General features: G+C 42.7%; 1 protein-coding gene across 1 annotated transcript in view; it reads right to left on the reverse strand.

The window, feature by feature from the left end:
- KIAA2012 (KIAA2012 ortholog) overlaps window positions 1-20,916 on the reverse strand; it is a 95,319-nt gene extending 74,403 nt beyond the window's left edge. Inside the window, exons 1-5 of the mRNA XM_004674825.1 lie at window positions 20,833-20,916; window positions 19,402-19,686; window positions 7,092-7,251; window positions 4,923-5,078; window positions 879-1,003 (exon numbers count right to left, since the gene is read on the reverse strand). Of these exons, the coding sequence (XP_004674882.1) occupies window positions 879-1,003; window positions 4,923-5,078; window positions 7,092-7,251; window positions 19,402-19,686; window positions 20,833-20,916 (810 nt within the window). The remainder of the gene's footprint in view (window positions 1-878; window positions 1,004-4,922; window positions 5,079-7,091; window positions 7,252-19,401; window positions 19,687-20,832) is intronic.
- Between the last annotated feature and the right edge of the window lie 2,274 nt (window positions 20,917-23,190).

Consider the following 23,190-nt stretch of genomic DNA (forward strand, 5'->3'; position numbering starts at 1 on the left):
GCATGCTTGCACACACATACACACTCACACATAGGCCTTAGAGTTCAGAAAGCATTTATACATTTTTACTCATTTAGTCCTCCTAGTAATTTTGCTATTTTAAGGTAACAGCTCCATTTCCACAAGAGGAAATTCAGCTTCCAAGTTAGATGGATTTCTTTTTTTTTTTTTTTTAAAGATTTATTTATTTGTGCATACAGAACTGGGGTACAGGCCAGAGGCTCAGGGGCGGCGACAGGCTTCACCAGAGACAGAGTGGGGAGCAGAACAGGCAGATCGACGAAGTACACTGCTGAGGGGAGCAGCGGGCGGGTCAGGAGAGGTCTGCCACGCCATGTGGTCACCTCCGGGGCAGGCGGGAATCGAACTCATGCGGAAGCGGCTTTAGATTCTCAGTGCTGGGCTTTAACCCGCTGCGCCACCAGGGAGGGCCTAGATGGATTTCTTAGAAATGTTCATTGCACTTATGAAGATGAAGGATCAAGTTGAAACTTTTCCAACTCTAAGGTTAAGAACTCTTTTCTAGAGAAGATTCTAGCTGCCTAGATGGGCGAAGAGTAGGGTGAGGGTCTGTGGTTAAATGGGTTTGCAAAACTGGTTGCTTTCCCTGTAGAACTTTTCAAAGCAGTGCATTTCCACATGTGCACGATGACCCTTCAGGAGAGTATGGTTTGCAGCATTTCTCAAATGTATTTGCCACAATTTTTTCCCCCCAAGGAGCACTTGACTACAGTAAGCTTCCATAGTTGATACTTTGGGAAACAGTGGTTGATGAGTTCAAAGTACTCAACTTTGGAGGAGAAAATAATGGTGACAGGAGGGGGCATCCCTTCTGAAATCAAGACCAGTGGCAAAGGGAAGTCCATTAGAAAGGGTACCTCTGCCTGCCGGGGCTGCTTCCTGAGTGGTGGCAAGTAAGTTCCCTCACAGCTGTTCTTGGCTACAGAGTCCTGGTCCACGTGTCCACCAGCCCCAGCTTCCCCTTCATCCGGGCCCTGTTGACCTGCAAAGGTGAACAGTGGGTCAGGCTTGGAACCCCAGAGACAGGCATGGTGTTGTCAGCTGCTTCCAGTACCCCATTTTTGACGCAAAGGGCTGGCAAGGCCTCCTTCCCTGTTTTCTTACTTCTGGTATTATCTGCATGGAGGTGGCAGCCAGCTTGGTAGAAAACATCTGCACGGGGAATCTGGAGATTTGGCTGAAACTTCATATCTTAGACTCAGTTTCTTCAGCTTATTTCTTACCCTTGCCCCTTGCAGAGTTGTCTGGAGCTCAAATAAGAATGAATACAACAGCGAGGGGCCAGTGACAGAGGTGACATCACAGCGGGCAACTTGCAGCCCGTGTGGTCATTGAGATGCTCAGCCTGAAGCGCTTGGATTTCCTGGTTTGTCTTCTGCTTGTTTACTTGTGGAAAAACTTCTGCTGAAGGCCCTGCTTTTTAGCTCTCTGAACTTACCTTGTCTGTGCACCCCCAGAAAGGATCTGAGTCAACAGATGACTCCAGCATAGTTAACAGATCTTTCATCGATGGTTTAAAGGGTCCTGCAGCTATTTTCATCACTTAGTCAAGGTGGATTTATTGCCGAAACAGTCTGGCAACCCCCCCTAGCTTTAGCAACACCTCCATGCTCAGCGTGTAGCTCTGTGGAACAATGTGGGGTTGTCTTTCAAGTAGTGGCTCTGGAAGCCTCAGGGGCCTAGTAGATGATGGAACCCCAGTCTCCTGAAACTTCTTCTGCCTTTGCCCAGCCAGCATCACCTCCTCACTATACTCCTTAACCCTCTTTTCCCTACAGCTTTTCCAACTTTTTTTTTTTTTAAGATTTATTTACTTATGCATACAAGAGCTGGAGTATAAGCCAGAGGTGCAGAGAGTGAGGGGATTCCTAGGGTCTGAGTGGGAAGCAGAGCAGGCAGATGGACTGAAATACACTGCTGAGGTCAGGAGAGATCTGCAGTGCCTGTGGATCACCCCTCTGGCCAGGTATAGAACTCATGCTGCAGTGGTTGCAGACAGTCTCATAGTGCTGTGCTTTAGCCTCTTGCACCCCCAGGGAGGGGCCCATTTCCATCTTTAGAATCAACAGCCAAATGTCCACTCATGGGGCTGCTTCTTCCCATCAGCCCTCCTTCCTCTGCTTATTGAGTCCTGAAGGCCCCTCTGGGGCTGGGCTGATAACTGGAGTGTTGGAAGCACAGATGCAACTCATGCTCATGTTTGGAGGGGCTGCTTAGGTTTAATGGCACAGGAAGTATGATGAACCCAAGCACCCCTCAATCTGAGGAGGTCTAGAGTCACATTGGGCCCACATCCAGGAAGACTCCCAATGTCACAGGGTATGGCAGTAAAGACCTTTATGTGTGTTCTAGAATGTCCCTTTGAGGTCAGGCCAGACTGCAGGTCTATTCATGGTCAGATTCACCTGGAAACAGATGCTTTTCTGAGGACATAGGAAGGGAAACTGAAGCCAAAGGCTACTTGCCTGCTGAACCATCTTACATGGCAGCTCCCACAGTTTGGTATGGCAGCGTGGGTCGGGGGGATAAGAGGCATTTTCCCCTTGGCTTCATCCCAGGCAATAATGAATATGAGTAATTCTATGTGAGGGGAACCAAGATTTTTCTCAGCAAACATCATCTTTGGCTCATATGTTTAGGCTTAATAGAAACTGGTTTTCAAGCAAGATTTTGGAAGTTTCCGGTGTTAAAAAAAGAGCATAAAACCCAGTCTCTGTGATCTCAGGGGTGGATTCAGATCACCCAAACATGTCCATTAGGGTAGCAATTTAGAGCCCTTACAGACTCTTTTTCCTTTTAACCTCTGAACTGTACTGTGTGATTTTCCACAACAATCCGAAGAAGATGAAAGGTAGATACCATTACCCCAGTTTTACAGATGAACAAATTGAGATGTAGGATGCATAGGTGACTTGATCATTATTGGGGGAGATGGAAATCACAGCTAGGGCTTTGGAGCTCTCCAAATAAAGTGGCAAAGGGGGAGGCCAAAGGAAGATGGAATTCAAACAAACAGGGTTCAAGTTACAGCCTCTGAACTGTTTTGCCTTTGTTACAAATTGATTTTTGGTCCCTGTGATCATGGCAACTGGGCATTGCAATTAGTAATTCTGTTTTCGAAAACACAAACCAGGGAATCCTATAACAAACATTTATCAAGAACTTATGTGCCAAACATTGCATTATACAATTTAATTTCAACATATGAACATGTGAGGGAAAGGTAGGTACGGTCATCCCCATTTTATAAGTAAGGAAATCGGGGCACACAGAGGTTATGTGGTCTGGGATCTGGCATTAATAATCACATGTTTAATTACTGTTCTGTATTGCCTCTGTTGTCTGCCTGACTGGGGTAGCTCCTGATTCAGTAGCATCCACTATGGAATCCACACTGTCACCTCTACAGCCTGAGTTTGATCCCTGTCCAGGGAGCTGACTCACATAGCAGACTGCTTTTGTCTCGCCCACTGCTCCCCTCAGCAGAGTGTTTCAGTACATTCTCCTGTTCTGTTCCCCACTCTGTCTCTGCCGAATTGTCGCACCCACTGCACCTCTGGCCAACACCCTTGTTCTTATATGCAAAAATAAATAAATGAAATAAAAAAAAATACTGGACAGCTTGCTGTCTGGTACTTTTTAGATCCTAAGTCTTCAAACTCTAAGGGCATTAACTGGGACTGTAGGATTATTAAAGACAGAGGGCATTAACAATGACTTCAGGGAAAGAGCAGCTAGTCCCAAGTCAGGAGTATTATGTGGGTGAGTACCCCAATCCCAGGACATGGGTAGCGCAGAAATAATCTCTTCATGCTCCAGAAAAATGGCCTCAGGGATGTTGATCATAGAAGCAAAATGCATAGAAGCTGATGTCTAGGCCAGGGGTTAATTTAGCAAGATAAACACAATTGCCAGCCCAGCAACTTCCTGTAGATGAAACTATATGTGGACTAGATAGGTTGTGACCCAAATTTCCTGGTGTTGGAGGTAAGACTCAAGGAAGATTCCTGACATCAAATTCAGTGGCAGCAGGCTCTGAGAAACCATCACTTTTTCACTTATTTGATAGACCAAATTCTCTCCCTGTCCTGACCAGATCCTTTTCTGAAGATCTGGTTTGGTGAGCCACTACCAGTGTTTCTGGAGAATTCCCTTTTTATTCTGGAAAAATTAACTGTATATTATGACCAGCACTTAGTCTTTTCTTCTTGTATCTCAAATACCCTGCAAAACTAACGCCCTATACTTTGCCCATTATGCTACCATGTCAACCTTTCCTATCTGTCTCAATAAAGGCAACTTCTGACTCTTCATGCTTCATGTTCCCAAGAATAACATTGACAAGTAAAATCCCCACAGTACTGAACAGCTTACAGACAGTTCACAGTAATGTTCTGTGCGACAAAGAGGCAGTTCTTAGTATGTTCACTATAGACATGAGTAAATGGAAGCTCAAGAAGATGAAGTGACTTGCTCAAGATCTTACATCTAACAAAAGAAAGAACAGTCATTGCAACACAGATTTTGGACTCTAAAGCCTTTATTTTTTCCCACAGGATATTGCCATAGTCACAGGATTGAAGACATTTAGAACGGAACAAACAGACCAATACATTAGTCGCTAACCACATGTGGCTGTTTATATGCAAATTAAAATTAAATAAAAACAAAATGTTCAGCTTCATAGAACCACTATCTACATCTCAGATGCTCACTACACATGTGGTTAATGGCTACTATATTGGACAACGCATTTTATAGAAACTTCCACCATTGCCCCCTTATTTGTCAGAGGAGGAGACTCAAACCGAGGAGAACCCCTAGACCTTATTTTGTAAAATGCCATTTTAAAGTGTTAAAAACCCCTATACTTGAGAACTGGTCATAAAATCAAGATATACCTTGTTCAATAGGTTTTCCTTGTTGAATCCAAAATGGAGGGAAGACAGGCAGGAGATGGTATTTGAGGGGTACACCTGAAAGATCCTGTTGTGGCCTGAGGTTCTTTGGTACATTAAGTTGACTGTCCTGGAGCAGCATAGAATCCTTGATGTATCCTGAAGAACAGGGCAGGAGTTATTGATAGAAAAAGTGATTGCCATTCTAGAGGTCTCAGAGGGAAATACAAGGATCCCCACTTGCCCAGGTCTTGACTTTGGACATTATCCATTAAGACAGGTAGGACATGAAGAGAAGAACCATATGGTTCTCTCCCCAGTGTCTCAGACACTCTGGTCTGTGCCACATCTGTGCTGCTTCCACTCTGCTACTCCTGAGACTGGGTCTCCCTCATGCAAAAAACACGGCAGTTCGTTTGGGTTTGGGTACAAGTCTCCTCGTGCCTCAGGAAGGGAATCACCTGGAAGTACCGACTTGCTTCTGTCGGCCCCATGATTCTCATAGTGTTTATTGAGGGCCCACTGGTGACCCAATCCTCTGCTAGGCCGTGGGGGAGATACAAAAGAAACAAATAAGTACTGGCCCTTTTGCAAGCTATGTTTCTATTCTGTTGGAGAGACAAAACTGTCCTGGGCTTAACTGAGAGGCCTCAAGCATCAGTATGATTTAACATAAGAAGTTGAGGAGCTTAATGTTGACTAGAGTTGTCAGAGAACCTTGGTCAAAAAATTGTGGACCTGAAAGGCGTATGTGGGGGAATTCATCACAGAAGTAGAAAGATAAGAGTGGAGAACATGCTGTTATCATAAAGATGGTGAGCACAGGGGTGTCAAGGGAGGGAACTCCCCTCGCTGGGCCAATGATCTCATACCAGAGTCTCAGAATTTGAGGGTTTCACCCTCAGGGGCCCTTAGCAAGGGATTCTGGCAAGGAGTCCAAGAATGTACACCCAGGTATTATTTCTTAAACCACATATTGTTGCCATAGGACTTCCATGAAAGGATCTGAGTCATTTCTTGATAGTAAGAACGCTCATCCTTGAAGATGCTGGACCTAGGCTATGGGGCAGTGGTCTTTTCTACTCTCTGCTCCACCCAAGGACAAATATATTTTTGGCTAAGAGACTTTCTTACAAGTGTTAAATAAACAGTACTGCTTCTAACGGTCAGTCTGCCACCAAAGGAAAACCATTACTGGACAGGCTCTCATTTCTCGTTTTCCTTCAAGTCATCACTTGTTGGGGAGAGAGTTGTTTTTTTCTCTCCTTTCCCAAGGTAAACCTATAAAGCAAGAAGAAAGCCAGTCTTCCTTTGGTTCTGTCTATTTGTTGGTGCTGCTGAAATGGCAAACAGCCCAGAGGGCATTGGCAGATTCTATGCTCACCACCTCATCCCCCACAGGTTTGCCAAATAAAATACAGGATGTCAAGTTAAAATTGAATTCCAGATAAATAATGAACACCTTTTAAAATAGAGCTATATCTCCAGTAGCACATGTCTAACTGTGTATATGCGTGTGTGTAATTGGCAACTTTGAGCCCCAACCACTTCCTGTTTTCATGTTAAGCCTTAATGGAGACTGTAGAGATGAGGCTTTGTGTGCGTGTGGGGTCCCTGCTCAGCAGGAATGTGTCCCTCTCCCCCCTAAGTGGCTGGTGCTGGGAGCTGCTCTCTTTACGAGGGGTCCTAACAGCTCTACTCCTGGGAGGACTTGAGGTTACTCAGGTGGAGGGATGTTGGGAAGAAGAGGAACAGGGACTGTGGTTAGGACCTGACTTTTGGTCCCAGCTCTGCTTCTGACTGGTTCATCTTGGACAATCTGCCTGGTTCCTCGGGCATCCTTTTCCTCATCTTGTAAAATATAAGGATTAAATTGGATAACCTGAAGTCTCTGAGGAGGAAGTTTGAGAAGAAAGTTGTGGCTTGGGTTGTGGAGTATGAAGCCACAGGGAGGCACAAGAGCGAAGGCAAGACTCAGGCCATCTCTTCTTCCACAAATGTGGTGGAGATAAAGGGAGAAAGTCATGATAGATAGAGGCTTGGAGGATGCCTGGCTTAACCACCTCTGCTTTAACACAAAGCTGGGACTGAGATTCTGGTGTTCCCGGCCTTGATGGACACACTCCCCACCAGATGGGCAGATCGGGTGCCTCCTCCCACGTCCCCACTGACCTGCACAATAGAGCCTGTGTAGGATGTCGGGGGGCCATGTCCGCAAGAAGCCTCGGAGGTATCTCTTGGCTGAATACCCAGGCTGGATCTGCCGTTGGGCCTGGCTCTCTGGTTGACTTCGGAAGTGGAGGTATGGTTGCCAGCCTCTGTCCTGTTCCTTCTGTGGGGACACCAGTCAGGAGATAGCATGGCTGCTGAGCCCTGAGTCTCCCCGCGACATATAGGTTGGTTAGTGCAATCCTCATCAGTAATGCGGGAGACTCCCAGAAGGTGCCGGAAGGCACCAGAAACAGATGGCTCAGCTAATAGATATAAACCGAGCCCACAGAGCAAAGCTCTGAAAGGTCTCTAAAGATTTGCCATTGGAAGGAGGAGAAGTGAGAAATACCAGACCCCGTCTTGAGGTAGAGCATCAGAAAAGGATAAAGAACCACAAAGGCAAACACATTACTTAGTTCAGCCTGTGGAAAGAATTTTAGTACCTTAAAAAGTGGCCCTGGGCAGCCATGGCAAAGCCAGCTTGGCAGTTCAGCACCAGCACTCACGGCTTTCATATGAATAACGGGACTGACAAGCTCTGTCTATACTCATGGGGAGCCTAGCATTTTGAAAATATCTGGCTCTGCAGCATTTCATTTCAGCCAGGGAGATTTTTCTGGAAAGCTACCTGCCACAGCTAGTCCCATTGTGCAAGACATCATGTGGAGTCAATGTGAATAATAACATCGTACACTTAGCTAGGGATTTATACTCTACAGAGAACTTTCACCTCATCGCAATTCTTTAAGGTGGACAAATGAATAGTGTACCACTTAAATGATACAGAAACTCTCTAAGGATGACCAGTGAGGCACAGGAATAGCAAACATGTGGTGTTTTACATTGACATTTCTTTCCCTCCTCCTTGCTCACAGCTGATATCATCCTTCAACTGTGGCATTCTTGACTGATGAACTGATTGTGATCTCAGAATTCCTCTTTCAAAGTTTTTTTTTTTAAGCAAGGCATAGTTTATATAACATGCATAGAGCTTAAATGTTAAGTTTAGTCAAATTTGACAGTTGTAGACACCTTTGCAAACCATCACACAAAGGAAACCCAGAAAGCTCCATCATAGCACTTTCTAGTCAATTTCCCTCTGCCCATCAGTAATCATCATACAATTTACCAAGCAAAGTTTATGATTAAAGAGAAAAATATGAAGGAAATGGAGGGGAAGAAGACTTCAGGGTTTGTTCTACTGGGAAGAGCTGTGGATTGTTCCCACTTTGATGTAACCAGGAGGTGAGAATGCCAGAGAAGTGCAGCGCACAGGATGGCCAAGGAATCAAGACCACCAGAGATTCTTCTTGAGGTAAAACAAAAACCAAGAGACCAAAATCTATAAATGAGGGAATACCTCTGCTGGGATAGTCAAGCATCTACAATGGACCAAGCATTATACATTATATCAGGCACTGGAGAAAAGGGACAAATAAGACAGACTAATAACTAAGAGGATCAGGCAAAAGAAGCATAGCTTATCATTGAATTGGCTCGACTTTCTGGGACTTTTTCAATTAAATGAATGCTTAGACTCCAAGCACAGAAAACCAACCGGTCCTTGATGGCTAGAGAGTTTATATGGCAGGTGCTTCAAGTGCAAAAAGAGTCTGGAAAATTCAGCTCCATGTGATCATGGGATACTTTCTTGTCCTTCCCAGAGGACAAGAAAGATTCGCAGCAGAGCGGTGGAAGCAAAACACTCATTCTGTAATTGTATTTGGTTAACGCAGAAAATATTTGTGGGGCCCGTTCGCCAGGCTCTGTGTCAGATGCCACTAGACACAGCCTTTTTTGGGGTGAAGCGGAGCTTCATTTTCCCTCACAAACCTTTGTTTCAAGTGACTTCCCTCTAAGAGCAACAAGCCTTCTCTCAGGTGCTGTAGCCTCTGTGTGGATGGCGTCATGTGGGCAACAGGCCCCTGTTGTTGTTTCACTGTGAGTGGGTTTGAAGCACCAGCTTGGGTCTGGTTGCTGGCTCCATGGCAGAGGAGTTTGCTAAGGAGTCAGGGAGTTCTTTGCCTTGGCATTAGGGGGGAGATAGAAACACTTTTGCTTGGAGTTTGAAGGCTGATGTTGGCCTCTGCATTGGTTTCCTACTGCTCCGGGAACACATGACCTGGAATCAGTTGTTTCAAGCAATACAAATGTATCCTACATTTCTGGAGGTCAGAAGTTTGAAAAGGTCTCACTGGGCTAAAGTCAAGGTGTTGGTAGGGCTGTATTTTTTTCTGGAGGTTCGAGGGAGATGTAATCTTTTGCTTTTTCCAGGTTCTAGAGGCCCCCTTCTTTCCTTTGCTGGTAAATTCCTTCCTCTATTTGCAAAACTTGAAGCGTTGGACTGAGTTGTTGTAGTGCCCTTTTTTTGTTTCTCTCTTTTGAGTCTTTCTTCCATTGGTAGGAGCTTTGAGGGTATGCTGGGCCTGTCTAGAGAATCCAGATAGTCTCCCTGTTTGCAGGTCATCTGATTAATAACCTTAATTCCATCTGCAATCAATTCCCTTTTGCCATTTAACCTAACGCATTCATAGATTCCAGGGACTAGGACGCACAGTCTCTTGAATATTTTTTCAGTTTTCAGGTTTCTCTTAGCAGTTCCTCAAATCATGCCTATGAAGTTGGTTACTAAATTGACATCTCACTGAATAAATGGATCTACTGAAGAAGTCTTGAGGCCTGCTTAGTGCTATCACGGAGGCCAGTCAGGGTTCAATCACTCATTTCCAGCATATAGAGTAATAACAGTGGAAAAAAAAGGAAGTTCAAAAGAGAACTACTACAATCCTGGTGGAAAGGCTGGAAGAAAATACATTAAAATTCGAACAGGAGTTGTATTCAGATGTTGGATGTAGGTAGCATTTCTTCTCTTTTAATAAAATCAAAATTAGAGGAATATGTTTAGATTGTATTTATAAGTGGAGAATACATTGAAATTGCATCCACCCTCTCCACATTTTCCATTCCTTCCCTAACATCATCCTCTAACCTCCCACCTGAACGTTCCTCTAAATCATGGAAAGGAACAGAAGGAGCCAGGGAGGGAGTTTCTGGAACAGGGAATACCTCACAACAGCAGGCCTACTGTGGATGGCTTCAGGCTGCACAGGACTGCTGTGGCTTTGCCCATCCCCCCCAGCTGCTGGGTTCCTCTGAAATGAGTAATTAGTGTGCCTGGAGTGGCCTGTTTTCCATACCCCACCACTAGTGCTGCTTTTAGTAGGCTCTTGCTCCTGTCAGTAGTCTTCCTGGGCCTGTCAGGCCTTCATATGCAGAGGGGCAAAGGGGACCCCTTGCACCTGACCCTTTCCCCACACTGGCTGTCCTGCCCATCCAGCTCCAGGTGTGGCAGCAGAATGGAAGGAACTGGCACAGGCTGTGTCCCCACAGCAGATACGGTGGCAGGGGCCAGGGTCTCTCGGCAGGCACAAGACACTGGGCAGCCAGCTGCCATCTCACACAGAGGGTGGTCCAGCTTCTGTGCACAGGAACTGACAGAGGAGTGAAGAGAGATGCCCAGAAATCTCAGGGCTCGCCAGCAAAGCCCGCTGAAATTCGACTCCACCCACTTCTCCAGGTACATTTTCAGTTCAAAGCCACACCTGTCTAATTACCCTGACTGCCGTGCTCTCCTCTAGGCCTTTACTCACCTGTACTGAGATCCCTCTCCACACACTTTTACCACAAGACTCAGCTCAAATTCTACTTCCTTTAGCATGCCATTCTAGATTTTCCCAGTAAGGAGCCATCCCATCCTCTACCTTCTTTAGATTTTAAAAGCATATTAAAAAGTTGTAGCCTAGCTCCTTTCACAGGTTGCCTTGTGTCAAACATTACCAGTGCACAATCTGCCTCCTGGCCAACACCCCTGGTAGATAAGGTTATGTCCTCTACGGGCCACTCTCTGGAAACCAGTGTGTTCACACAACTCTTTGTTGAGCATTTAGCATGTGTCAGGCCCTGTTCTAGACACTGACCAGTTAATAACTACTCACCAGCTATTTGCTCAGTTTTCTAGTAGTGAGTAGTTATCACCAGCTATTTGCTACTGCTGTCTCTCTGTGCCTTGATCTGTCTGCTCCAGGCCAAAGTTCTCCTCTCCAGAGGAGTGCTGCTGGTGTCTTCTGCTGCTCAGTTCGACTTGCTCAAGTCAGTTGCTCTGGCAGTGGCCAAGACTTACAACAAAGGCTGACTGCCCGTTGTTGTTGCACCTGTGCAGGTGTGACTAGAGTCAGCCTTGGGGCTGCCAGGTGAGTGCAGCTGGAAAGGAGGTGGGGGTAGGGTGGGAGGGGAGAGATGTGTAGCCACTTGCATCTGCGCCTAAAAGTCTTGTCCAACCCCAGCCTGACTTTAATCAGCTTTGTGTAAATACTAATACTCTCAGGCAGTCCCTTTCTCTGCAGGTTTAATTTCTGAAATTCTGTGTAAATGATGCTCTCTCTCCCATATATCTTTGGTGGTGATCTCTCCTTGGATAATAGTCCATCAATAACACAAACATGAAGTGGACTGAATTACCCCATAGCTGCAGTGTTACCACAGGGCTAGATTTGAACCAGATTTTTTAGTATCAAAGATCTGATCAGCCATATGTCACAATAGCAAACAGATACCAACTAGAATTAAAAAGAGCAAAAGTTAAGCTCCTAAAAATGTTCAAATTGCCTAGGTTCAAATCCTGGGTTCATTGCTGATTGAATTTGGGGAAATTACTTTTGTTTCAATTTCTTTTTCAAACGAGGATGACAAAGGCATATACCCTACACGCAAAAAAGTGAATCTGGACCCTTACTTTATACCATATGCAAATATTAACTCAAAAAGACTAAAAATGAACCAAAGACTAAAACTATAAAGCTCTTAAAAGAAAACAGAGAGGCAGCCCTCCCTGGAGTTGCAGCGGGTTAAAGCACTGCACTGAGAAGCTAAAGCCACTTCCGCATGAGTTCAAATCCCGCCTGCCCCGGAGGAGACCACATGGCGTGGCAGACCTCTCCTGACCCGCCCGCTGCTCCCCTCAGCAATGTACTTCGTCTGCCTGTTCTGCTCCCCACTCTGTCTCTGGTGAAGGCTCTCACCGTCCCTGAGCCTCTGGCCTGTACCCCAGTTCTGTATGTACAAATAAATAAATCTTTAAGAAAAAAAAAAAAAAGAAAGAAAACAGAGAGGCAAAGCTCATACCATTGGAGTTGGCAGTAGTTTCTTGGGTATGACACCAAAAAAATAGACAACAAGGAAAATAATAGAAAACTGGAAACTTTTCAGCAAAAGAACACTATCAAGAGTGAAGAGACAACCCACAGAATGGGAGAATGTACTTGCAAATTACATGTCTGACATGGGATTACCATCCAGAATATATAAAGAATTCCTACAACTCAATAACAAAACAACCTGATTTTAAAAATGGATGAAAAGATTGAATAAATAATCCTCATAAGAAATACAAATGGCCAAGGTTATTTATCATTAGGGATGTGCAAATCAAAATATAATGAGATACCACCTCACATTAAGCTGACTGCAGTGAAAACAAACACAAAGCAACAAGTGCTGATAAGAATATGGAATAATCGGGACCCTGTGCATTGCTGATGGGAATGTACAGTGATGCAGACACTGCTCTGGAAAACAATATGGCAATTCTCAAAAAAAAAAACAAACAAAAAACAGTTTACCATTATCCAGCAATTTCACTTCTAGGTATATGCTCAAAATAATTGAAATCAAGTACATAAACAGTTTTTTTTTTGTACACCGATGTTTATAGTAATGTTATTCATAATAACCAAAATGTGGAAGGAATCTGAGTCCATCGATTGATAATGGATAGGATGTGGCATATACATATGGTGGATTATTATTTAGACTTAAAATGAAAGGCAATTCTGATATTTGATAAACATGACTTGAAGATATTATGCTAAGTGAAATGAACATGAAAATACTAAGTGGTAACTTTAGGCACAAGACACAACAAGAGTAACTACTATCTGGTTTCATTCATATGAGGTCTTTACAATAGTCTTTACAAATTCATAGATTAAAAAATGTATAATGGTAGTTCCCAATGACTGAAGGCAGGGAGAAAAATATGGAATTACTGTTTAATGAGTATGGAGTATTGCAAGGTAAAGAGTTCTGGAGATTAATGGGGAATGTGGTTGTATAACAAAGTGAATGTCTTTGATGTCACTGAAATGAACATTTGAAATAGATTAGAATGGCAAATTTTATGTTATGTATATTTTATCACAATAGAAAATTATATACTCCATAAAATTTCTGTGAAGATTAAATAATTACTGTAAAGGACTTAGAACAGTAACTGGTATAATAGTATCAACCATTGTTAGCAATTTTCTCCATATGTTGGTTATACAAAGGTATTAGTGGTTAAATACATACAGCCTAGAAAAATAGGAATCTACTAAAGCATGTATATGGCTTAATATGAACCTGTTACCTATAACCAAGATTAATTTTCATGAAGAACTGATTTGTTTTCCAAGAATTGTAAAGGATATGAGGGAAGACCTAAATCCCTCTTACAAAAATGCTCTTGAAGCAGGAGAGATGCTTCTTTTTCCTCTGGGATATGTGGACTTTTAAAAATCAGATTCCCTAGAGGTAAAGAGTAGGGTTATAGAATCAATTGTTTGGGCTCCAAACCTAATTACCATTTAGATGTATAAATTTGGACAAGTTAGTTCATTTCTGTCTAATTCTCTCCCAACAGAGTTATTCTGGCTCTGCTAGTTAGTTAATTTCAAATCCCCATGTTTTCTCCCACAAAATAGGGCACCCAGCTATTTTGACTGAGCAAGATTATAGAGATAAAATGCCTGGGACTCACTGAGTCTGCAATACTTGTTAGCTACTGTTGACATTACCTTTGACTTCATCGTCATGGTTGACCCCTGTTTCTCTCCTGACTCTCCTTACTTTTTGTGTTATTAAAAGCCCCAAATTTAGTTGCTCGAATGAAGGGCACTGGGAGAAAGGAGCGAAGCAAGACTCTCTCTCTCTCCTGTGCTTTGGCACCTACTTCATGCTTTGTTGATGACATTCAGAGCACTGATACATCTTAGGGACATATCACACAAGCAGTAGGTCATTGATCAGGGCTTAAAAGGGAACTTTGTTCTTAAGATCTTTGATTGAAGGGTAATTTATTATTCTTTCTACTTTTCCATATTTTTGTATTTTGTATGATGAGTCGACATTAAAAGCTTGTTGGAAAAACAAGCTTTATTCAAAACTTATATTTCATCCAATATTAAAATAGTAATGGTTATGGTTGGGAATTGGTTAAAAATGCCAACTAAAGAGTTAAGTGCTTTTAGTGTTGAGATGCAGGGAGAAATTAGATAGTAAAGAATGAGGGATATATTTAGTGGGAAAAGGTTGGCAATCTTTTTAAATGAAACCACAATTATAAGGGAGATGACAGGAGCAATGCAACCTTAGTTGAAATCAACTATACAATTTAAATCTTGTTTATTCCTCCAAGGAATAGAGACATGGGCTGTCTTGTGAATTGAATGCTTTAAAAATTGTTTTTAATACATTATTCATTCAGTGCCCCATTGTTGGATTTTTAGATATATGCCTGGATTTATAAAATTCTGAAAATATGAGAATAAAAATAATAAATGCTATGAATATTATTTCATATATCTGATGATTTGAGAGTCACTTTAGGATTGTGTTATGCTTCAAGAATCTCATTATTCTATCATTGAGATAACTACCTTAAATTATGGATATTTAGGTTTTATAGCTATTTGATTTTTAAATAATAAGAAACTGGGGCCCTCCCTGGTGGCGCAGCGGGTTAAAGCACAGAACTGAGAATCTAAAGCCACTTCTGCATGAGTTCAAATCCCGCCTGCCCCGGAGAAGACCACATGGCGTGGCAGACCTCTCCTGACCCGCCCGCTGCTCCCCTCAGCAATGTACTTCGTCTGCCTGTTCTGTTCCCCACTCTGTCTCTGGTGAAGCCTCTCACTGCCCCTGAGCCTCTGGCCTGTACCCCAGTTCTGTATGCACAATAAATAAATCTTTAAAAAAAAAATAAGAAGAAGAAACTGAAGTGAAGGCCTCAAAAAGGATGCATCTAACTTTCTAATGTTTGGACAGTATTTCTTTCTGGTAAAAAAAAAGAAAGCAACAACATAGCTATATAGAAGTATGGAAGTGTGAGTATTCTGACATTGAATTCCTTAACAGTTTTACTCCTGAGGAAGCTGAGCCATCAAGAAAGTTTAAAAGCAGGAGTAGGCTGAGCTATAAAGCCCAGACATATTGCCACATGCATGTCATTAGATCCATATATAGAACTGGAGATGATATGAGATGCTTTAAAAATTTAATTGCACCTCCCTGCGACAGCTCAGTTCCCACAGGTCTGAGGGCAGCTGTGTAGGTACGTAGCCTTCTTGCTACACGTTTCAGCCTCGCGCCTTCTGTAAGCAGTGATTCATTGGGGAGCCACCTCCCACTTTTCTTTCCTCACTTTTGTTCTTGTACTTTGAGTGTGCTTTTTTGAGGCAAAGAGCTGTACTCTTTAGACAAGGAAAAACTGAACCCTGAGGAGCAGATGGTGTGGCTATTGCAGGGGTCTGTGGAGAACACTTCTTGTTAGACCCCTTCCCTTCCTGACCCGACCTGGCGCACTAAATCAACCTCTCTCCCTTTCACTAGCCACATCCTTCAAAGTCAGTGATTTTAATTTTATTTTAAAAATTCTATGACTAAAAACACCTTGGTGAAAATATATGCATAAATAAAAATATCACATAATCACACTACCCATAATTAAATGTTGATGTCCTTCTGTATGTATAACTCATATTTAAAAGTTGGGATTATGTTAGAGAGGTGAGGCTTTCTACATGCCTGATTTTGAATCTGGTGCAATCTACTTGGCTGTTCCATTTTGACTGAGAAATTTTTCTCTGTGCTTCAATTTCCTCACCTTTAAATGGGATAACAATAGCACTAACCTCCAGGATTCTTAGAAATCACTTAGAACAGTGACAGAAACATGGTAAATACTCAAAAAATGTTAATGAGCATTGGTATTATAATCTTATGAATGCTATTTTGTAATCTGCTTTAAAATAACACTGTGGATATTTTCTCATGTTACTCATGACTAACATATGTCTTTACTACTTGATCCAGAATCCATTATATGATTGTACTATAATGTATTTAATCAATGTTCCATTGTTGGACATTAGTTATTTTCATTGTAATAAATAACTTTGTAGTAAACATTCATGTGCATAAATCTTTGGGCACATCTCTGGTTATTTTCTAAGGAAAACTCTTATAAGTAGAATGCTAAATCACAGAGTTTCAACCTTTTTAGACTTTTGCCAGAATGGTCTCCAAAAATGTCATGAGGACTTGTGCTCCAAAAATATGGGATAGTTTACATCTCCATATCCTTTCCAGCCCTGGATATTGTGATTTTTAAATTTTCTTGCCAGTCTATAGTTTTCATAATCAGATGGTGTGCTGTAGTTCCCAAAGCTCTTTTTTTCCCCCAAGCTGCTCATTTTCTTACTTCCCAAGTCCCTTTTGAGTTACTTTTTAAAATCTAGTATGTCTTACTTAGCATTTAAAATTTTTGCCCTGTTATTATTCTCAAAATTTTCTTTCTTTTTTGCGTACTTCTACCATTTCCCTTCTACCCATTTGATGTAACATTTTAAAAGTATTTACTATGCTTCTGCTATGGTTCAAAGTGTGTTCTATGTATCCTGGGGGTAGGCGCTATAATATTCAGTTTTATAGAGGCATGCCTGTGAATCTATTAGGTGGAAACCACAGGAAGACAGAGATTTCTTTTTTCACTGAGCCCAAGACTAATCAAAATGAAGTCATCTCCAAGTAGAATCACCTACTTTATAAAGCAATAAGATTCCCTGTTGTCCAAAATAGCCAAGCCATGTAGACAAGTATCTGAAAGCTATGGAAGGTATTCAGCATATAAATGGGTCAATGTCCAACCAAGGAAACAGAAGCCACCCTAACTATTTAAATACTGAGGAATCTAATTCTGGGAATTGATTATACAGGTGACGAGAGAGCTCAGAAGCCAAACATTTGGTGAGACAACATGAGATTAGTAGCATCAGGAAGCCACCCTTAGGCTAGAAGGAGGAGGAGTGAGTTGGTGGGTCACCTGGAGGAGCCTGGACCATGTATGGGAACTGGACCTCAGAGATGGTGCAGATGCTGTTACCCCAAAGAGAGAAGAAATGTCTTGGCTTTTCTCCTTTTTCTTTCCAGCCTCCTTCCAATGTCTTTCACTAGCAAAGTTAGCTAAAAAGCCAGTTGACACAAATATTTGTAGCAAAGAGTAGGGTAAGAGAGAGGAGTGGATAAGGGTAAGGGTAATCAAGCAAAGGCCTGGCACAATGGCTTCTGGAGTTCCTTCCAGGACCACAAACAAAAGGGTGAAATGCATGTAATAGGCTGGGCCTGGAGAGGGAGGCAGCCCTGGCTTTGAATCTTGGCTCAATCATTTTCTGCCTCTGAGAAAAGCCAAGTCATTTAAGTTCTCTGAGTCTGAATTTTCTCATCTTTATAAGGGATCAAGAAAAGACTTACTTCACAGGTTCATTGTGAAGATTAAATAAAAATGAAAAATAAAAATGTAAACATAAATATTTTTTATAAAATACATGTATATTTTATAACTCTATAAGAAAAATAAAGCATGCAACAATGGTTGGTTTTCTTTCATCCTAGGGTTTTAAGACAAAGGACAATTGTTTATTTGGTCTTGGTCATTAGCTATTTTAAAAGAAGAAAAAGGAGCAGAGGAAACCCTGCCTAGGGTGGCGAAGATAATAAATTGCTCAATAATGATAGTAGGAAACGATTTAGGAAACATTGATTGAAAGGGCCCTTCTTGGTGGCGCAATGGGTTAGGACGCAGCACTGCAAGCTAACTGCAGTGCGAGTTCGCTTCAATGCGAGTTTGATCCCCTTCCCCCCGGTGACCCACATGACGTGGCAGACCTCTCCTGACCTATCCACTGCTCCCCTAAGCAGTGTACTTCGTCAGTCTGCCTGTTCTGCTCCCCACTCTCTTGGTGAATCCTCTCACTGCCCCTGCACCTCTGGCTTGTACACCCATCTGTATGCATAAATAAATAAATCTTAAAAAAAAACATTGAAAGCATCAGACATGACTGATTCATTCACTCTCAGCATTCACAAGTGCTCACTATTCAATGGAAATGACTCAGGAACTGGTTGCTTCTCTCCAGGCGATGGCAAGAGATGGGCAAAGAGATAAGCAGCAATACCCACCAGTCTGAGCTTGTTCAGGGAGGGGGCGCAAGGGAAACATCTCTGCAAGGGAAGTGGGAGAAGCATCAGGGAGGACATGGCCTTTAAATTGTGAAGGATAAGTAGGAATTTGCCAGTGGTAGAAGCAGGTGCAAAAGAGTGAAGTTACAAAGGGAGGGAGCGTTTAGGGAATGATGAACTCTTCTCCGGTGTTGATAAGAGTAAGTGGGAGTTGTGGCTAGAAATGAAAAAAAAAATTCAGTGAGTGAAGGACCTTGGGGGGAGAATCTATGTGCTTAACTTGTGGAAATGTGAAGCCAGCAGAGTCTTCAACTAGCCAGTGACCACTGTCTGTGACTGACACAGTCTCAGTGAAGTGCAACATCTTCCTAGTCTCCCTCGGAGCCTCCGCGGAGGGAGCGATGCACGAGGTCCTATCACACATATACATCTCCCAAGGGGTTAGAAAGTAGGAATCAGAAACACGAGCACAGGGTTTTCCCCTTCATATTACATTCAGCATGGAAAAAGTCATTAACTCTCCTGCAGACACCAAAGGACTTACTTAGGTAAATACTTAAAATACTCTCCCACAAGGACGCTTGTGATGATGAGATAGGATTTCCAGAATTCCGATAAGTTGTCTGCTGGCCTGGACGTGGTTAATACTGAAAAGAACTTAGTGTTACTCTCATGGAAAGCAAGACACAAAATGATAGTGACACAGCTCTTGATGCTCTCCAGAGCCCTTCACTGACATTATTCATTAAAACCTTGTGACAATTGAATGTGACAGAAAAGGCCACAAGTATGATCCCATTTTAGAGATGAAGAAGGGGAGGTCTGAGCATTTCCGACCTTCCTGAGGTTCTGATCAGAGATTCACCCAAAGCCACAACTGGATTTCTAGACACACAGGCGAGAGTGTGCCCTGCACCCAGGACATTTCTCAGCCTACCTGTCTCCTTCCGTAGGCCAGGATGGCTTCCTTGAGATCCTGGAGTGTATGCAGTTCAAGATCTGGTCTCTTCCTGTGGCCTTTAGGAGGGCAGGGGCCTTTCCTTCTCTCTTCGGGTGTCCACGCTGATATGGCTAAGCCTTCTGAGTAGAGGATCAGGGTGCCCTTTCTAGTGCTGAATGTTTTAGGGAGAAAAAGACTCCACATGTGCTGACTGCCACCGCCCTCATCCTCTGGTTTGCTGACCAGGACATAATCTTCTGGGGACTTCCAGTTCAAGTAATCCTGCATTGGAAAGAGACCACCATGGTGGACCCACCGTGGGAGGTGGGAGAACCACTTACAGCAAACACTGCATGGGCCCGGTTCTTGGCAGTTTTCTCTGACCTGCTCCTGTGCCGTCAGAACACTGGCACTCAGCAGTTTTGCTCACTCTCAGAATTAGAATCCAGGGCTTTGTTCTATTTACCCCATGCAACTTTCAGGAGAGTCATTCATACTTGGAGGTTTAAATAGGGTAGAGTGTAGGCTTTTTAAAGTTTCCTGGTATGCAAGTAAATAGTCAGAATTGTCAAGGGTAGCAGATAACTTTGAAATTAGACCTGCCTAACTGACAGTGTAAATGGGAGAAAACCATTTCAATCCTTCACTTCAGCTGAACACGGAGAATTTTTGTACACCCAGATGCTATGCAGCATTACCTAATTTGGCTATTTAGGAGCCTATAAAGTAGCTACATATCTTGTAAGTAGGTAAATACCATCAGCCACAGAGGTCTTTTGAAACTTTATGTCTTTTAATAAAATGAAGGTCAAATATCATGACAAACTACCACGCAAATGAAAAAAAATCTCTGTGTGAGCCAGAGGTTTTCAAAGTACCCCAGATGGATTTATTTTTTTAATTCCTGGCAGAATTCAGCAACAATGAAAAAAAAAAAAAGCAACAAACCATGAATGCAGCAAGGGACTTTTGCCACTGCTTTAAAATGTTCTAAGATGAGATTTTGGGGGTGGGTATGTTAATATGAATCCGGTGGGTTGAATTCCAGAAAGTTCAAGGAAGCTATTCAAATGACATTGACATACAACCACAGAACACAGCTTCTAAAAGCCAAACAACCACTAGCTTTCCTAGAACACAGGTAGAAATTCTGACCTCAAAACATATCTAGACAATCTGGAACCCACTTTGGCCTAAAATAAAAGGGCACAGGGAAGGAAGAGACCCCAGGGGCAACCCTGTTGTGCCAGGCAAGCTACATTATCTCCTTGAATGTCACCAAGGAGAAGTGGTGATCCATTATGGCCCCTGTTCCCAGCCCATCTTTCAAACAAACAAACCAAACCAAAAAGCACAAGGCTAATAGAAAAGTAGAATATTCCTACCTCCACCCCCCCAAATGTGCCTTTATTCAGCTGTAAGACTCACCTCTGGTTCAAAATAGACTTCTAACTTCTGTTTGTTCTGGACCAACTTCCCATGTCCCCGGCTCAGGAGAGAGAGTGTGAACATGTTTCCTCTCTGACCACCCTTCTCAAGGGCAGTTCATCTTGGTTTTGAAGGCTGAAAACTGGTCACACCTCAAGATTTCTTAAGCTCAGCAGTGAGCCCAAGAAGACCACAAACACTGGGCCTTTTATTAAATACATTTTCCCCTCATACAGCAGCTTCTTAATAACAACCAGCCACACAGTTTAGACAGTGTGTGTCTTTGTCGGGAGAAAAAATAAACCACAAACCCAGACTCCTCAAGCTGGGGATTGTCTGCTCTCTGGGCAGCCTGTCTCACCCTCGCTCGCGTCCTTGTTGTGCCCTGGCCCTGTTGCTCTGTTACCGGGGGTAGGTCCGCTGTGTGCATCTACAGATCAGGCCACAGCACCATCCTTATTGTGTGTGAGTGGAGGTTGTTTCCTGGTTGCTATGGCAGCACAGGGAAGTGAGTTCCCTGGAGCTAGCTCAGGGAGGCAGAGACAGGGAGTGTTTGCACACTTGGGGTGGGCAGGAGGGTCAAACGGATATTGCCCCAACCAGGCTCAGATTTCAAGCCCTGAAGGGGGCAGGGGGAAGGGGCCACGTGTTGAGGTATTTTTTCTGTTAGTCTTCCCTTTTCTTATATGGGAGACTATCACTGTCAGTTAACTGGTATTAGACTCTGAAGAATTGTCTAAGTCACCTAAAGTGACCTAGGCCATTTTTCTTTGCCTGAGGTCCAGCATCCCCTCAAGTGAACATGAGGACTTCTTCTTCTTCTTCTTCTTTTTTTTTAACTTTTAATAGCATTTACTTTATTGATATAATATTGGTTTACAACGCAGTATATGACTTTGGAACTACATTTGCATCTTCAGCTGTAAGATACCACTAGTTGTCTGTATTCGTAATTAATAATACTGAGTAGTTTACTAATCTCAACTGATAATACTGGTTACAAAAATACAATTCATAGCTATTTAATATATATATATATATATATGTTTTAAATAATATAATAGATTCTTTTTACATCATTTTGTGCCATTTTCCATCTCAGTGGCAATCCCCATGGGCTTCACATCACCAAATCACCCATGTGCCATCACCATAATCCAGTGTGCTTCCCTCCCCCCACTGTTTTTGCTCCCATTCCCCACCCCATCCCCGTATAATGTCTCTGGTATGTAGTTGTTCATTATTACTATTATTTTCTCCCCTAGTCCTTTATACCTCTACTATGAGTGAAACCATCTGGTATTTTCCTTTTCTTTCTGACTTTTTTCACTAAGCATGATCCCTTCCAGCTCTGTCCATGTTGCTGCAAAAGGCATTTGTTTATTTTTTTTTGGTTGCTGAGTAATATTCCATTGTGTATATGTACCACATCTTTTTAATCCAGTCATCTACTTTTGGGCATTTGGGTTGTTTCCATGTCTTTCCAATTGTAAATAAAGCAGCAATAAACATGGGGGTGCAGGTGCCTTTCTGAATCAGTGTTTTTGTGTCTTTTGGGTAAATACCTTGGAGTGGGATTGCTGGGTCATAGGGAAGCTCCATGTTTAGCAGTTTGAGGAACCTCCAAACAGTTTTCCATAGTGGTTGTACTAGTTTGCATTCCCACCTGCAGTGCAGGAGAGTTCCTTTTTCTCCACATCCTCGCCAACATTTGTTGTTGCTAGTTGTTTGAAGATGTGCCATTCTCACTGGGGTGAGGTGGTTTTAATTTGCATCTCCCTTATTACAAGTGATGTTAAATATTTTTTCATATGCTTTTTGGTCTCTGCATTTCCTCCTTGGAGAAGTGTCTTTTTAGCTCTTCTGCCCATTTTTTGATGGAGTTGTTTATTTTAGTTGAGTTTCATCACTTCTATGTATATCTTTGTGATAAATCCTTTATCACTAGTTTTGTGCCAGAAATTTTTTTCCCAATCAGTGGGATGTCTGTTTGTTTTTTGTAATGTCTCTTTTGCTGTACAGAAGGTCTTTAACTTGATGTAGTCTCATCTGTTTATTCTTTCCTTCACTATCTTGCATTGGTACTGTATCTTCAAAGATGTTACTGAAGTGTATGAGCATGAGGCTTCTTTATGGTAACTGTGGCTTTGTCTGAGTGGGTGAGAGATGCTGGGCATCTCCAGATTCTTTTGCATATTCTCACCTGGGCAACCTCCATGTTTAGGGAAGGATTCTAAGGTGATATAGGGGGGCATTTTGGTTGTCACAATGGCTGGGGGGCCACTCTTGGTGTTTAGCAGTGTGTGGGACTGATCTGCATAATGAAAGTGGTCTCAGTCTGAATGCCAGTAGCACCCT

The sequence above is a fragment of the Condylura cristata genome, unplaced genomic scaffold (assembly GCF_000260355.1).
Source record: "Condylura cristata isolate star-nosed mole 26May11 unplaced genomic scaffold, ConCri1.0 scaffold00002, whole genome shotgun sequence".
NCBI lineage: Eukaryota > Metazoa > Chordata > Mammalia > Eulipotyphla > Talpidae > Condylura > Condylura cristata.